Here is a 17,976-nt window from a genome sequence, read left to right as displayed (position 1 = left end):
ACCATCAAACCGTCGGGCTTGTTATCTATGACTTTCAATTAATTAAAAGAAATTGCATTAGTATATTCCAATTCTTTAATTATTAGTCACTAATGAAAGGGGGAGGCAGCAGTTTTATTCAAATCAGACCTGGTCTCCATGTGCCGAACAACAGTAAGCACTTTGCAATTTTTGTATATCTGCCCCTTTTTAATATGCTGTATTTTAATCAAAAGTGAGACCTTTGAATAAATCAGTATGGGATTGTGAAAGTAAAGCTGGGTTGTGTCAAAATGGAAGGAAGTCAGTGCTGTGCATTATGTATATGAAGGGCAACAGAGAGATTGAAATAGCAATACAGTTTTGACAGGAATGTGCATTCTGATATATGCATTTAGATGTATCACTTGTGTTTCGAAAAGTTTTGGGACATGTTCATCACACTTCTGTGTCAAGCTGTCATACATGCAAATTTATGTTTCACACTTAAAAGAAATGTCAAAAAAAAAGAGAAAGCCAATTATTTTTGAAGTACAGAGAATCTTCCCCAGCAACAGAAAATATCTTCTAATTCATTTCGGGAGTCAAATTTATAGAAAAACAAATGCCAATCTGACCTCTAATTGGCCTAAAGATCTGTCTCATAACAATTAGTTTTTAATTGACCAAGAACACCAAGCAATTATATCTTTTTGCCTTAAAGGGACATACTAAGTTACACACAGCTGTTCTTCAGCAGCGGAATAATACTGTGCGTTGCACAATATAATGCTCCTGTCCTTTTAAAATAGCGTAACCTTCAATACCATGAACAGTGCAATGGGACATATATTTCCCAAGGCGTTGCTGACAGTCAGAGAATACGCTGTTTTATGCTAAGGAATGTACAAATGCATCAGGATCACTGATATATGGTGATTGAATCAGTTAAACTGCATTTTTATAGGTGGTATTTTCCAGTTTGAATGAATATCTCCATATTTTCATGAAATTGTAAATCAGTGGGTCTTGATCATTTTATGGCCGTTTAGTTATGCAATTAATTTTATGCCTTAACTTTTTTAAAGCCCAGGATATATAAGATGATTGAGAAAGTATCCCAGATTATAGATAGTAGGAGTGATGTCAGGAGAGTAGTCTGGAGTCTGGGACTCCTGGGAGAGGGGCATGAGAGGATCAGAGGATTGTTGAGTTCTGGGAGTATTACGGAGAGGGGGTCCTTTGGTCTGGGAGTAGTGGGAGTGAGGAGTCAAGGTTGTGGGAGTTGTAAGATGAGAGTCTAGAAGTAGTAGGAGGGAGGTGCTAAGGTGTGGCCATGTGGGAGGTTAGCATTGGGGTCTAGGAGCATTGTAATTGAGTGTGGAGGCATGGGAAGCAGGTCCCAGGGTCTAGCAAAATTGGGAGTGAGATTCCCCGAAGTGGGGTTGGGAACATTAACAGGGAGGTCACGGGACATGAGAGCACTGCAGAGGCTCCAGGATCTGGGAGCAATGGGAGATGGATGGTGACTATAAGTCAGTAAATAAAGTATAAGCATACTATATTTACTGATATACAGTCAGCAAATACAGTATATATGCACTAAGCTCCCAACTAATTGCCAAGAAAACCATTTGTGGCAACCTGCCTCTGCTCACAGAAAGGCTCAATTGCCATGTTCCCAGATATGACCTGGGTTCTTTTAAAGCACTTAAGATGCTTTTACTATCTTAGTCTTGAAGAAGTTAAAGCTGGCTTCCAGTTCACAGCTGAGAATGTGGCAATCTACTCTTTCTTGGAATGGCGGTAGATTGACAGCAGAGAGAGCGCATCAATTCTCAGGTTGGGTTGTGAACAGGGAAAGGAGATGGGGCAGCAGCCAACAGCTCCAGTGGGGAGTGACAGCAAGATGTCAAATCAATGGCCTGATCTTCATGTGCCTCAGGCAAATGGAACTGTTGAAAACAGTGCAACCTGCAGCTTGAAGATGCAAATTGGCAGCTTGGGGGACTGGAGTTCAAGTGAGTCACATGGGAAGAATAAACTAATGAGGGGTAACTATAAGAAATACAACTATAAATAGGACGGATAAGCAAAAAAGCTTGAGAGTTATTGATTTATGGCTTTTGTCCCTACGTTGCTCTAATTGCAATTTCTCATAAGTCATCTTTGGTGCACTACAAATAACCAGTAATAATTATCATAATAGTGCTGCAAAGCTGCTTAATGTTAACAATGTATGTAAAGAATAAAATCACTGATGAATGACAAATTGAGATTAGTTTTTGATAACAATGCTGACGAAATGGAGAGTGGGATGGTGGAGCTATGGCTCCTCCCATCCCTGGGGAAGAAAAGGAAGAAGTTAGGTATATAAAGCAAAGCCCAGAAGGTTCTGGGGAGAGAGGGAGAGGAATGAAGTGCTGTTGCAGTTAGTGACCTATTAACATGGTTACCAGTTACTATTAAATACACTCTGCTCTACACACATTAATTGTGTGTGGAGCTTTGACTGAAAGAAGTTGTTATCGGGCATGTTCACAATAAACATTGTTTCACATAATAAACAGAGTTGAAGCTGTTGTGTTCTGTGGTGTACCAAGGTTTTCCTCCCCCAAAAAACAAATTAGCAAGAGAGTGATAGTTTTAATATTAACTTTTAGAGAATTACAGTACTTGAAATAACTCGTGTTGTTTAGCCAAACAGACACAATGCGGGTGATTTTAAACCCCAAGAACAGGTGGGATGGGGGCGGGTGGGAGTTGAAAATAGTTGTTTTTTTGGGTCGTGACCGCAAAATTTTCGGACTTTGCATTCCCAGTGGGAAATCTGTACTTTTACGCGCAGGTGTTAAACCCGGAAATAAAGCTGGCTTGTGGTCGCGACCCAAAAAACAACTATTTTCAACTCCCACCCGCCCCCAACCCACCCGTTCTTGGGGTTTAAAATCACCCCCAATAAGGCTGATTCACCCATAATGCATCCTGGTGGGAGACAACATTCGCAGATTGCTGGTTGAGAAGACACGGGCCCATAGCCCCTTCATTTTCCATTCATGCATTTTTTTCATTGGTGCATTATTTTTTGCAGATGTTTTATAACTCTGTATTTCCTCTAAACAGTCGTACTCCCAGCTGCAGCGAACACTGCATTTCCCATTAGGATAGTTGCCGATGGAAGGCCAAGGCTGTGCCGAGATTTTATGCTAATTATTCAAATGACCTGACCCCACATAACTGCAAGCAATGCACCTCAGTGCAATTTTGACCAATTTTGCACAAAGAGCTAGCCACAAAATCAGAGCTTATAATTACACTTGCAGTTAGTTTCAATTACAGTTGTGACTGATCTGTAATTTTATTGCAACTATAAGCAACTCTGAACATTTTTGAGGCAACAAAAGAAAGATGCTGTGCCTGATTTCCACGTACTGCTGAGTATTCCAATATATGATGGTATGGCATAAACCACCATGGCATCAATCATTGCTTTCATTTGTGGAAGAATGCTCACATGATTGGATCAGGAAGAAAGGACTTTCTCTGTCCTTCTACAGAGTAAATGGAGGGGGGAAAAAAATCAAAGTATTTCCTCAGGCAGTGTCAACAAATACATTGTGAACTTGCACAGACAAAACAAAACAGCATTTAAAAAAAAATCAACATACAATGCAGCTTGAAAATCCGATTCCTCCCAGTCTTGGGCTAATGTAATTCCACACACCAATACTGCCTCGTCTGATTCTTTGACCCACTGCAAGCTCCAGGAAAAACAGTGGTATTCCAATAATGAGCAGTAAAATCAAATATGGCACGAGGTAGGCACCTGAAGAAGAAACAACACGGTTTTATAACCTGCCATCACCATCTCATGTCAAATCTTTTTGCAACTCATTCTAAAAAAAAAGTCCCAAAGATCTGATACATCACATTTTTATTAAACACGTTAATTTTGCTTCATCCATTTTGTGACGCACTGTTCAAATTGGTGCAGGTTTATTAAATTAAGATCAGATTTTTATACCTTTGTTTCACATAGATGTGTTTTCCACCAATGTTAAAAATCATTGAATTTAACACAAAACTATTCAAAGTGACGTACATTCATTCATCTGCTTTTCCTTAACTTATGTGCATAACATTTCATAAATGTGCAAGCAAGCCTTATAGTTCAAAGCAGAGAATAGAGTCATTATGAAATGCCTGTGTCACTATTGGATAAGTGGGGTTCATGATACACTTCTGAGGCTTAGTAGTGATCACAAAAACTCCAGGTCCAATTAAATTATTAGACATGGCTGCACATAAATTTGAGATTAGAATGCAGACTATAATCCTCCCAATCATAAGGAAACTAATTATACTTAATTATAAGATAAAGCAACAAGTTTTCTAAATTTCAAACACAGCACCCAGTGGTCACAGTAATCACAAGGCTTTGAAAATTACTAATATATTATTTTATATAAACTAAATCCTGTCTACATTAAGGAGAGCACCATTTTATTGCCCAATGTGTTTATTAGCTTTAAGACAGGCTATGTTGGTGGTTGTACACTTACCTCCGCCATTTTTTTGACATAAGTATGGGAATCTCCATACGTTGCCTAAACCAACAGAAAATCCAACCTGTGCCAGAATGTACTGAAGTTTGCTATTCCAGGCAGGTCTTTCATCTTCTGTATCAGATCCTTCTTCAATGTCCACATCTTTGTCAGTCTGGGAATCATCTACATATAATGCACTCTTCTTAAACTGATCGTCATTCATCATGTCCTCATTGGAAAGGAGATCCTTGACAGACTCTGTGACATCTTCATCCAGTTCCCTCTTTGCAACTTTGCTGTTTTTAGGCATTGGAAATACTAGATTGCAGATTCTGTAACACTCTACAAAAGTCCAGCAGCAATACTTTCAGTCAAATGTAACTCGATGTGAAGCAGGCGAGGGAGGAGCCCAACAGACAATCAGAACACAGTTACTGAAGGCCTGAGGTGGATTCTTAGTGAGTTTGAAAGAATATTCTGTACCTCAAAATCTGCTGGGGAAAAACAGTTATATTTTGGTCACTGGAACAGCAAATATTAGAAGCCGTAGTTGATCAAACATTTTAAAGGTTTGTCATTATATTCCATAATTTGTTTTCTTCAAATTATTCTTGAAGATCTCCTGCAAAGTAACAACTTGCATTTATAGAGCACTCTTCACCTAGCATAATGTTTTTGCGTGCTTAATGAATAGAAAAAGGACATCACCCAGGGAGAGGATAAATTAAGGAAAATGACCAAAAGCTTGGTCAAATAGTTTGACAGGCCATTCGAGGGCACTGGGAGATGTGGTTTAGAGAAAGAGTTTCAGAGGGAAGGGGTGTAGTGACTAAAGGGTTTATCACTGATGGCAGAACAGAGAGGGGGCAAGAGAGTCAGAGGAGTTGAAGATGCACGCTGGGCCACATATTTGGAAGAGTTTGCTCAACGGAGAGGTGTAAGTTCATGCGGGATTTTGAAGATGAGATCAAGGTCCTTGAAATTAATATTCTGGGGGGATAGTGAGCCAGTTGAGTTTGACAGGAATGGAAGTAGATGGAAGTGCATAACCCGATGCATGAGAGGACATGGGTCACAGAAATTTGGTTTAATTGGAGTTTGTGAATCGTGTAAGAGAGGCCAGCCAAAGGGTATTTGGGGAGTCGATTCTTGATGCAATGAAGGTGGGCAAAATCATGAAATGGAAAAGTACAGTCTAAAAAATAGTAAATATAAGTTATATATTTCATTGGTAAACTGTTCCTGTTGCGCTAGTGCACAATGAGTATGGATGCTTAGGAAAAGCAGCTGATCATTGCAACTTTTGGATTAATCAGATTAAAACAGCTATGTTGAAACTATTCCGAATTATAGAACATCACAATTGCTTTGCTTCCACAAAAAGATGGCATAACTGTTTGGTTAAAGAGTAAATAACATTGGGCAATATAATTGCTAAATCAAAAGCGTTGTCAAGTCTCAGAAATTCTTGCATTAAGAACTGTGAGATGACAAACCTCATAGCAAGCTGTTGGTTGTAGTTACCAAAGGTACCTTTTACAATTGGCAAGAAATGAATGGCATAAAATAGCTGTATTATCCAACATTGCAGGGGTAAAAAAATTCTGAGCCAATTAGACCAAAGGTTCAACACATAAAAAAGTCTTACACAAACCATAAATTACCTTATTAAAGCAGTTCTCTGCAGGGAACTTGCGGTTCCAAGTTCTGTGTGAGAAATGCATAACACAAGTAAGCAACGCATGGCATTTGAAGAATGAGATTATAATAATAATTCCATTAAAAAAAATCTTAAATCAGAGAAACTTTCAAGGGGTAAAGTAATGGAGATTTCTCCTGCCAAGACACTGCTATCCTTTATTATAAAGTTAACTAGATATGGACTGAGCAACCTCTGCAGTTTGCAAGAAACATACCTCCCAAAGTAATGCAAATAGTTTAGAAACAGATGTAAATTTTCCCACATAGCAAAAAGCTTTACTGTGGCAGCAAAAAGGTTAATTTTACTGATGGAAAAGTTTTAAGCTTCACTGTTAGGCAGTTAATGTTTCGACTTGTGCTCTTACGCAAAAATGAAAAACTATTATCCTTTTGACCTATAACTGCCCAATATTTTCTAAGAAACTGACATTCTTTGCCTATCTAGCAAGCTTGCTAGGATTGATGGAAAATTTAGGTTTTTTTAGTAAAGTCCAAACAAGCTGGATAAAAAGTGTCACACTGTACAGGGGTAAAAAGGTTTGCATTCCATCAAATGCCCCATGTCTGTGTAACTACTAGGGCAAACTCAGTTCTACTGAAGCATAATTTGTGTACTAAAAATTATAAGAAGGTACTTGGGATTGAGTTCAGATGGATTTCATAGATAAATATTCTACTCACTTGAATTCATGACTGATTTCTTAATTTCTTTTCTGTTGGGACTAATGTTAGACAGTCAACATTAAACGTGCATGTCGAAGAACTGTGATGATTAGGAATGCAGTAGGGTTTTTCCATATGCATTGTATTGTTAAATAGTCTAAAATAAATTGTTTGTAGAATACACTGCCCTAGAAGGCCATAAATGCAGAATCGATTGACGTTGTTAAAAGAGAAACAGATACTTACTTGGGAAGTAAGGGCATTAAAGCATATGGAGAAAGGGTGGGGAATTGTGATTAAAAAGATAAAGAGCTCCTATGGTTAACAAAATGGTGGAAAAGACTCAATGCGCTGAATGCCCCAATTCTGTTTCATTATGGCCCAAAAATATCACTACAATATTCAAAGCATTAGCTTTTAAATCATTTTAGTGTTCAATCTGAAAAGAATTTTTGTTTATTTAGCAGTATTTACAGAAAGGGGTTATGTGAAGAGATTCTAAACCTAGCCAAATGTGTGCAACCGATAATACTTAAGTGATTTTTTTCAAACCATGTATTGCCATCAAAGCGCCTCAAACCCGAGTTCAAACAAATAATTCCTGTAGCATATGCATGAGGTTTTTCACTTGCTGTACTCTCAGTCTTGGACTTTTTAAAATTCATAGAATGAGAAGGATAAGTGGAGATCTGATAGAGGTTCATATTTAAGAGGGGTTTTGATAACGTTAATCGAAAAGAAAACTATTTCCACTGGTTGGGGAGTAAATAGCCAGAGGGCATAAATTTAAGATTGTCACCAAAGGAAAGGTGGAGATTTTTTTTAATGCAGCGGATTATTGGGACATGGAATGCTCTACCAAAAGTAGAAGCAGAATCCATTATAACTTTTAAATGGGAAGTGGATAAATAGTTCAAAAAAGGGTCTAGAGAAAGTGCAGGGGAATAGGCTTGCATGGATAGCTCTTTCAGAGAAATGGTACATGCAGGATGGGTCAAATGGCCTCCTTCTGTGCTATAAAATGTTATGACGCTATGCCCTCACAGCTCTGACGTCTGGATTAATGTTCGCTGTTTTAAATGCTGCATTAATACTGAAACTACTAGTCTGTGCATATTACAGTTCTCCCGCACAGGGAACTCTAGGGCCTCCTCTTCCAGCAGTTCAAATTTAAATGAGAGCACAAACGGGTGTGCCCACATTCCAAATATTTACACTAACGCCAAGTGAGTTTAAAAAAGTACCCAGGAAATTCAACAGACCCCTAAACACTTTGGAAACCAGCTTTGACACTGTGCTATAGTTATACTACATTTGGTATCAGACTGCCTTTTTCAGGGGTTCTTATAGCACTTGTCTCCAGAGTCAGATCGGGCCATAGTTAAAGATGTATACTGTAACTTCAGGGTTGTTGTAGAAATTGTTTTGCAGCAATTCTAAAGTGCAGTATAAATATAGCCTAAAAATTTCAAAATCACATCACTCATGGATCTAGCAGGAGAGACAATCCTCCTTTGCTTACCTCCCTTCTGGTTCAACTAAAATGAGAGTCAACAATGGAAACTAATGCCTCAGTCTGTTGTCCCAACCAGCTTGCTGTATTCTTAAGACACAAGTATTTTTCTTCAACAAAAACTTAAGAGATATTTTAAGCAACCTCTGAGGTTAAACTTCTACTTCTTCACACATTTCTCACAAAACATATTCATTTATTAAATATTTGGTACTTCCAGTGGTGCTAGTTTGTACTTTAATCCATTCTTTAATTTGAGATAACCAGTCCTCCACTTAGGATTACAAAAAACAGAAACTCACAGAAAACTTGACACAAATCGATTGAATCTATGTATAAACATCATCACATTCACAAGTATTTTGTTCTGGGGCAAGTGGAGCAATTTTAGCCACCAATGAAAGTCTAAGCCACCTCTGTACCTTCAAAGACACTTTCAGATACAATGAATGACCTTCTGGTAGAGAAGCTGTCCATTAACATTAAAAATTAACCTTAAAAAGAGTCACTGCTTGTGTTAAAGTCGATCAAGCTGTTGGTGTTAGGTGTTGTGCGTTTTGGAATAAAAAGTAATAATTTTTCTTTCTTCTTCAGTATTATGTCTTATACATAACGGCTTCCCATGGAAATCACCAACCAAAAGTATATTTTTTCCATTTTGTTACCTCTTCTCTAATTATGGTTAAAAATGTACGTTGACATTTATCAAAGCTTGCTATCAACTTCTTGAATGTAACTACATAAAAATGAATTGCCATCCTGCTACTGCCTTCAAGGCTAGGTGACCTATGTGCAATTCCTTCTTTATCTTATTTACCATAATTCCCCTCCTACATATATCATCCTCATTTCTGATACCTAACTAGCTCCACATGATCTTCATGGCCTTAAGCCAGAAAGATGGGATCAACCTATGCAGATACTGCTCCACAGCAACCAACATGAGGGATCCTTTGCATGAAGCAACTGATTCTATGAGGCTTGTCAAGAACCAGTGAACTTCATCCAGTGGGAACATCAGAGTCTGATATTTAAGACTGAATTCCCAGCACAGGATCTCCATAGCTGGAGCTACTGGTCTCTGCCATCCATACAATTCCTCACACCATCAGATTTTCCCAATCGGATGGAAACCCACCTCCACCACCTAACCCCCGCGACCCCCTCCCCCCAACAACCCTTGAAACAACTTACATAAAAATGGTACAATTTTAAAGGGGGTGCACGAACAGAGAGACCTCAGGTTCACATAGACAAATCTTTGAAGGTGGCAGGACAAGTTGAAACAGCTGTTTAAAAAGCATACGGGATCCTTGGCTTTACAAACAGAGGCATAGAGTGCAAATGCAAGGATGTTATGACTAGCCTTTATAAATCACTGGTTAGGCCCCAGCTAGAGTATCGTGTCCAATTCTGGGCACCACACTTTAGGAAGGATGTCAAGGCCTTGGAGATGGTACAGAGGAGATTTGCCAGAATCATACCAGGGATGAGGGACTTCAGTTATGCGAAGAGACTGGAGAAGCTGGCATTGTTCTCCTTAGAACAGACAAGGTTAAGGGGAGATTTGATAGAGGTGTTCAAAATTATGAGGGGTTTTGCTAGATTAGATGGGGAGAAATTGTTTCCACTAGCAGGAGGGCCAATATTCAGAGTTCACAGATTTAAGATAATTGACAAATAATCCAGGGGGGAAATTAGGAGAATTTTGTTTATGCTATGAGTTGTTATGATCTGGAAGCAATGCCTGAAAGGGTAGTGGAAGATTATTTAATAGTATCTTTCAAAAGGGAATTGGATATATATTTGAAAAGGTGAAATTTGCAGGGCTATGGGAAAAGAACAGGGGAGTGGGATGAATTTGATAGCTTTTTCAAAGAGCCAGCACAGATGCAATGGGCCAAATAGCCTCCTTCTCTGCTGTATGATTCGATGAAAGGTGATCCTTCACTTTTCTATAGCCTGAATACAAATGGTATCATCCTTCAGTTCACCTGGAGGATAAACTCCCTCAATGCTTCGTGTAACAAAATCATGAACCCATTATAAAGAACAGGTATATGACTTTGGTACAGGTGCACAGAAACTCCACCCCCGCCCATCAGAAATCTCAGTAAATAGGAAATGTGTGACCCAGAAACACCACCAGAATATTGGCAGTATTTAGTGATAGTTCTGAAACATCCCCCATGCCAACTGCCAAAATCTCCAGCAACCTCAGATCTAAACAACTGACTTTATTTTTAGATAAGAGTTTATTTCCAAATAATATCATTTATGCAAAGATTTGATGAATTCTGGTATGTTAACGTCAGGATATACACATAGGGGAGGATTAGTTAGCCTGCAACACAGTCATTTAACCATATTTATCATCTGTATGATTTCAGATTCCTAAAACTCACTTTAAATTTTACTTACAAATCTGTGCTAGAGCAAAAAGGTTGTGTCAACATGTTTGGCTGGATTCTTAATGGTTATGTTTATTCACTGACAATATGGCAAGAAGCTAAAGTCTTTAATAAATTAACTCGGTCTTTGTGAACTTAACTACATCAGTGTTATTAAGACGGCACATTATGTGCAATGGTAATCTGCAACCTTAAAATGGTCGATAACTACCATACGATTATCAAACCTTGTTTCCCAATTAGATAAATATTTAAATCTCCACGCTTTGCGGTAGTCTCCCGATGATAAACTGGGATTCCGCTTCTCGCGTCTATAAACTCGCTGAAACAACAAACCAGTCGAACGGAACATCACAACGTTCAATGTTAACATTTGAGAACTAAACTGGACGATCGAAAAGTAGGATTGACCATTCGGGGGGGGTGCGGTTTGCGGCTTTTTAAAGCAGAAAATTATAGTTTCATGTTTTCAGCCTGTCGCTTATTTAACCAAATGTTCATAATATCAAGAAATGTGATGCTATTATTTCAGATGAAGCTCATTTTTACATCGACTGCATCTCCAGAGAGAGATCAAGCAGATCCCACTCCAATGTCTGTCAAACTGTCCCCACCAAATCAATACCCCTGACACTGCAATCCTGTTTCCAGCCAGACAGCCCGTTACCGCATTACACGGGTTGGTTGGCAAATAATTTCATGGGCATTATGCTAGTCTGTAGAATAAAATGAAATGTGTTGCAAAACATACTCAAAAACAAATCATTAAGGCACGTGTCAGGGTAAGATGCTCGGAGATCCCCCTTTGCATCGCTCTGACACGTTCAGGGATGAAGCATTTATTTAATAACCCGGTTAAAAGAGCGACATTCAGATCTCCTCGCAGTCTGGCGCGGCTGGACCAGCAGCATCGCATCCCGCTCCGCCTCGACCTTCACCGAGCCGGGCAACAGGCTACTTCTGTACAAACGGACCTCTTCGACTCTTCTCTCTCTCTATATATATACATATATATATTTATATCACATTAAAATCTGTCTGAGACTTTCGTCATTGACCGGGGGGTCGTCAATCCTTTAAACCCCGCGTCTGTCCACAGAAAGATAATCGGTTCTAGGGAATCGCGTCATCGGTACTAATACCCGAATATAAAGCAATAGGAAGTCATTTTAAAAACAATCTGAAAGGATTATCGTTCAAACGTGACAGGTGTGGGTCAAATAAACTGAAAGGAGCGTGGGGAGGGGGGGGGGGACTATAATGACCTTGGGTGGTAATTTGTCGAATACAGACAGACTGCCGCAGAACAAATCCACCGCAGACTGCAAATAATGTGATCATACGATCGAGAAGAATAGAGAAAAATGTCCCAGTGGTGTGTTTGTGTGTGTCTATGTATGTGTGTTGGGCGTGTGTGTCTGTGTACGTGTGTGCCTGTATGTATGAGTGTGTATGTGACTATGCATGTGTGTGTGTGTGTGTGTGTACTACAGGGAGAGGAGGAGACGCAGTGGGCTGAGCAGCTTCTTGAAATTTGCATACAAACCCAAACATACACACACCGTCGGTACCGGCTATCCAGACAACTCCACCGTGTTGCGAGCTGATCCACACGCAAATTAAATAAATGTACAGATTCCGCCTGCCTCTGTTCCGCCCCCGTCAAGAATATCGTTTGTTTCCTTCAATCCAATAACTCAAAACACTGCAGCGCGATGAATGAAATGCCATAAAGCCGAGCGAGTACCTCCGCGCAGCGACAAAATATCATTTTCTTCACAATTTTCAAACACACAGTTCTATCCCAATAGATTTACTCTGCCTTCATGAAACACTGCGATGTATCAAAATTATATTATGTTGCAAATTATTGTTGCACTCTTTACAAATTAGAACACGATTTTTGGCCACGATTTATAGCTGTGCGCATCATCTTACCTTTTTTTTTAACGCATTTGAAACAAATGAGTGAATGGTCTGGGTGCTGGTGGAGGGTCTGTGTCGGTGTGCTCAGGGACTGAAGAAGTAGCTTTCATATGATGGGAGGCTCAAGTGTTTCCAACGGAGAACCACACCTTCACTGAACTCCAACCCTCCAGAGTGACGACAGCTAACAACACAAACCATTCACTTAAAGGGAAATGCTTTTCTAAATCGTTTTCTAGTAACGTCAACCCTCCACTGATTTTCGATTTCGTATAAACAAGAGTTTTTATTTAAGCAATTTACAGTTGTAACAACAATTATACCTCCCCCAGGCTTGTGTCATTTTGTTCGAAGGTTGAGCAACGAAGGGCCTGATATTGGGCACGTGATTAAGATTGCATTGCAGCAGTTTTCAACTTGCTGTGGCATCTACTTTGGGTAAAATGTCAGGACCGAATCATCCCCCAAAGTAGAGATGTCAAGCATCAGGTTTCAGCTGCTCTCACAATCTCACCGAAACTCTTTAATTTGAATCTGCAAATTATTTATACTTGGATATGTGTAATCATCTCCAAAGTAAATGCACAAAAATGTCAATGTTAACAGTTTGACTGCTACAATCATTCTGTTAGCTTAGAAATTGGCAAATGGGAATGGGAACTTCCCAATGGGAATCTCACTATACCTGACATTTATGCTAGAGGAAGAGGAGCTATAAGAGAGGCCAGATTAATCAGGCAGCATCAGAGAGCCAGGCTAACCCAGTACTACCCATCCAGCAGCATCTATAGACCCAGGTGCACTTTCTGAGATCTGCCCCAGGAGCTCTGTCTCAGGAGGCTCACTTCAGTCATTAATCTTTAGAGAAATTCAGTTTGCTGCTGTAGCCAGTTCTGTAACTAAGGTCCACAGCACATATAGCCTTCATGGTAGCAGAGAAAGTGATTATGACTGTAAATTTTTATGCTACAGCCTCATTCCAGGGAACCACAGGGTCAGCCAATTTGCTGTGCACTCTTCTTTTAAGGCATGTCGCCATTGCCCACTTTGCCAGGGCAGTTCAATTTATAGAATTTGACAGATCTCCCACACAGATGACTGAGAGGCTACCAAATTTTTCAGAATTGCCAGATTCCCCAGAGTTGTGGAGTATTAATGGCACCCATGTAGCATTGCACAAATGTAAACCCCAAATTTATATGAACTGCAAAGACTTCCATTCCATAAATGTACAGCTAATTTGTGATGACGGGCACAGTCTTTTGCACATGAATTCACTATGCTGGTATCTGTCATGATACCTTTATATTTCATCAGTCAAATGTCTCAGATCAATTTTGACAGTAAAAGCAAGGGCCAAGATGGCTGCTGGGTGATGAACGATACTTGCCACTCCCATGACACATGATACCTTTTTGTAGGACCACCAGTGCTGCACAGGAGCCCTACAATGAAGCACATATGAAGATGAGGATAAGAAGTGAGCAAGCAATTGGGATTCTCAAAGGAAGGTTTCAGTGTCTGGATACCATCAAAACCATCTCACAAATTGTGGTAACATGTTGTGTGCTTCACAACTTTTTAATCAGAAAATGACTGATAGTAGATGTCCCAGAGGATGCTGGAGATCTTGGCGATGACACTGTTGATGCTGTAGATCCAGCCCATGAATAACAGGAAGCAGGTGCAGTGCCATTGACTGCTAGACACCTGAGAGGCAGACTCATTCAGTACACTGTCACTAGAGAATAGAGTACTATTATTTGGAAGTCTCAACCCCTCAAAAGATCTGTCTCCTCACATTAGTTTCTCTGTGGTTTATGTAAAATCCTTGCTCCTCATTACATCCTAATCCTCAGTCATTACATCAGTACATTACCTGTTCACCATTGTCATACAAGAGAACCAAACACCAAACAGCCCTTACATCAAATAATCCACTGATTTATTGTAACTATTTAGAAAAACTTAAATCCCGATTTGTAACCTAATTTGCTCAGTGGGAACGAGGCGGTTTTTACACCCTGACTTGCCTGGATTGGTCATGAAGTTTTGCAGATGCTCCTGCAGCTGCCACTTTCTTTAAGTTGTCCTGCAATGAGTTGAACCTCTCTCAGAAATTGGCACACAGGGTTCCACTGCTATCCCAGCCATTTGTCGTACATCTAGGCAGAGGCCACTCAGATCATCCATATGTGTCTGGTGCTCTGCTAATATCCTTCTCTTCATGGCAAAACCATTGAGATCATCATCTATTTGCTCTACAGCCAGAGGCTGACATGTCTTCTGGTTCTGCTCAAGTACATCAGGCCCCTCTTCCACATCTGAAACCTTTGGCTTCCTTGTGCTTTGTGTCTCATCACATCTCAATTCCTTATATCCAATATCTGTACCCCTCAAGTAGGTGTGTCTGAGCTGTTGTGTGCAAGGGAGAGGGTGAATGACAAGGTGGGTGAGTGGTTGCCTGGGTTGCCAGAGGTAGAAGGGACTACAAGGTCATGTTCTTCAGCAATGTTCTCATGGTTTGCAGCCTCTGAAGGAAAAACAGTACTGTTAACTTTGATCTGCTTGAGCAGAATTCTATCTTTGTCAGCTACTTTGTGGATTTCCTATAAAGAAAGCAGCAGCTGGTGAGGAAATTGAAGAGTACATAAAAACATTTTTAAAAAAAGGTAGACTTTCTCACAAACCCACTGAAGACACTGAGACTCCCACATCTCCATCCCCAACTGCCAGGCGAGAGTGGATGCCATTTATGGCCATTATTTTCTCAATATGTGGTGTCAAATGTCAGATGATGGTACATCCTCCTCCAGTAACCTGTTGTCTTCTTCTGCAGGAGGAATGCATAATGTTAATTGGCTGCTTAGTCTCCAGATCCTACAGTCACAAGCAACCAGGATTCATGGAATGGATGGAAGTAATGAAAGGCATCAGGGAGTAAAGACGTAGGTTGTGCTCGCATGGAGAACAGGATGTGAGATACTGTGTGTGGTCAAGTGACTTTGTTTCTGGAACATGGTGCCATGTGATACCTTAAAGGGTAATCCTTGACTATTGTGATTATGGAATTCCATTATGCTTTTCTGTGACTTAGTTAACTCGTTGGGCTCAAGGTAGCTCCGGTTGAGCTGGCAGTTCCCTAGGCAGCTATGTAACAATGCCTCTATAACTTGAGTTTCCCTGTGTCCATTCGCATGTGCATTTTGGCTGCCACTCTGGACCCAAGTCCATCACTTCTTTTTCCCTTTTTTTCTTCTTTTCTCTTTACCCCTCCTAGGCCCCTACATCTTTAAAACCTACATCTTTGACCAAGCTTCTGGTCACCTGTCATAATATGTGGTTCAGTGTCAAATGTTGTTTGACAATGCTCCTGTAAAGGACATTGGGATGTTTTACTATGTTAAAGGCACTATATAAATGCATGTTGTTGTTGTTATTATTCATCTGAAAACACTCTTACCTTTGCTGACCTAGTGAGGTCATTAAACTTCTTCCGCTACTGCAAGGGAATGGTTGGGGTTATGGACTGCCCACTCAGAGCCACAGCCATGTCCTTCCACATGGGCTATGATGTTACAAGTGATGGCCTCTTAGCTAGTACTCCAACAAGAAGCTCACCTTTTTCCTTCTTTAGCTCCAGCCATTTCAGCCCCTCTTCTAAGAACTGGCTCAGCCCTGTAACTCCATAAAGCCCTTTAAATACACAAGTTCTGCACCTATTAGCTGACCCCAGAGTTTCTGATGGCTTCTCCAATTTTGACGGCATAAATTCCACTCTGTTGCACTTACACTGGTGGATAGGGCCCCCAGGAATTTCCAGCCTAGTGTTTCTAACCCTTTGACATAGTCAACATTCAACCCGTAACCAACATCACACTACAACAGATTATCTAGTGAGTTTATCACACTGTTGTTTGTGGAGCCTTGCTGTGAACAAATCGGCTGCTGCATTTCTCTATATTACAACAGTGACTACACTTCAAAAGTACTTCATGGTTGTGAAGTGCTTTAGGACATTGTGAAAGGCACTATATAAATGCAATTTCTTTCTTTCTTGTACCATCTAGTTATTAATTACATTTTTCTAAGTTGAACACTTCCTTATTCCAAAGCCATTACTGTACTATTTGTTGACACTTTTACGTGTGTGTCTTGTCTAATTAAACAGTAGGTTTTTTTCTGTTCCTGTTGTCACTTCCTGCTAGATTCACACTCATCAGCTCCATCCTGCAGCTTGTCATGCTGCCTGTTTTTTGCTAATTACCCCAGGCTACTCATTCTTATTGTGTTATTTCTCACTGCCGGTTTGATGCTATACACTTTCCTTCTAATCATACTACATTGGCCATGATCATCTTACAGTTTTTCATTAGCAGTGATTCACTGGTCAATCTTCTGCTATTTCTTGCTTAGAGTCATACTCTTGTACAATTTTTCCAGTAATGGTAACATGCTGATTGGGTTTATCCTGCAGTTTCTTACTGATGGTCTGACTCCTTCAGCTTCTCGCCAATAATGATTCACTAATCAATTTCATCTCCTAGATTCCAGTTAATATAGGCAATTTATCCTGTTGGTTCCAAAAACCACAGATGCGTGAAATCAATCATCAGCATTGATAAGAAACCACAGGATGAGTCAAGCAGTTAGTGAGAAACTGAGAGATGAGTGAAATCAGGAATTTGCAAGTGTGGCGCGGAACTGCAAATGAGTGCTTGACTGTTAGCAAAAAAATCTGTGACAGGAGTAAAATCAACAGTAAAACATAGGAGATTGTCAGATGTATAAATGTTGTGATCAATATTAGTACATTGCAATGTAGCTGTTCTGCATACGTATCACACAAATCTCAAACTCACAGACAATACAACCACTTTCCCTTAGCAAGCTGGATTACCCAGAACCTTTTGTGAATTAATTCTCATCTACACTCTAACAGCCAATCTGGTTCATTAATAACCCGTCTATAAAATATATTGATCTTGTTTCATGTATTTATTTTGAGTCTGTGTAGGTTAACACAAAGATTGAACTGAGCAATTTGGATATTCAACAGCACTGTTAAATCAGTATAGCAGATTGCTGCTTTGATGAGTTCTTTACATTGCAATACGTATACTGAATGTCTTTTTACAGGATGCACTTAGTATAATATTTTTATTATTCAGCCGGCAGCCTGTGTGCTTCCGATAGGTGAAGCTCCCTGCCAGAAGCATGCATTCAGAAAATAATACAATTTAAAATGGAATTGGAT

At 39.8% G+C, this 17,976-nt stretch overlaps 1 protein-coding gene across 1 annotated transcript in view; it reads right to left on the bottom strand.

The window, feature by feature from the left end:
- The window catches only part of slc6a15 (solute carrier family 6 member 15), a 34,189-nt gene extending 27,975 nt beyond the window's left edge, over window positions 1-6,214 (bottom strand). Inside the window, exons 1-3 of the mRNA XM_067999457.1 lie at window positions 6,170-6,214; window positions 4,521-4,996; window positions 3,627-3,784 (exon numbers count right to left, since the gene is read on the bottom strand). Of these exons, the coding sequence (XP_067855558.1) occupies window positions 3,627-3,784; window positions 4,521-4,815 (453 nt within the window). The 5' untranslated portion in view covers window positions 4,816-4,996; window positions 6,170-6,214. The remainder of the gene's footprint in view (window positions 1-3,626; window positions 3,785-4,520; window positions 4,997-6,169) is intronic.
- Between the last annotated feature and the right edge of the window lie 11,762 nt (window positions 6,215-17,976).

This window comes from Heptranchias perlo, chromosome 18, assembly GCF_035084215.1.
Source record: "Heptranchias perlo isolate sHepPer1 chromosome 18, sHepPer1.hap1, whole genome shotgun sequence".
Lineage (NCBI taxonomy): Eukaryota > Metazoa > Chordata > Chondrichthyes > Hexanchiformes > Hexanchidae > Heptranchias > Heptranchias perlo.
Note: the sequence above shows the minus strand (reverse complement) of the source record. Positions and strands in the feature narration are given on the sequence as shown.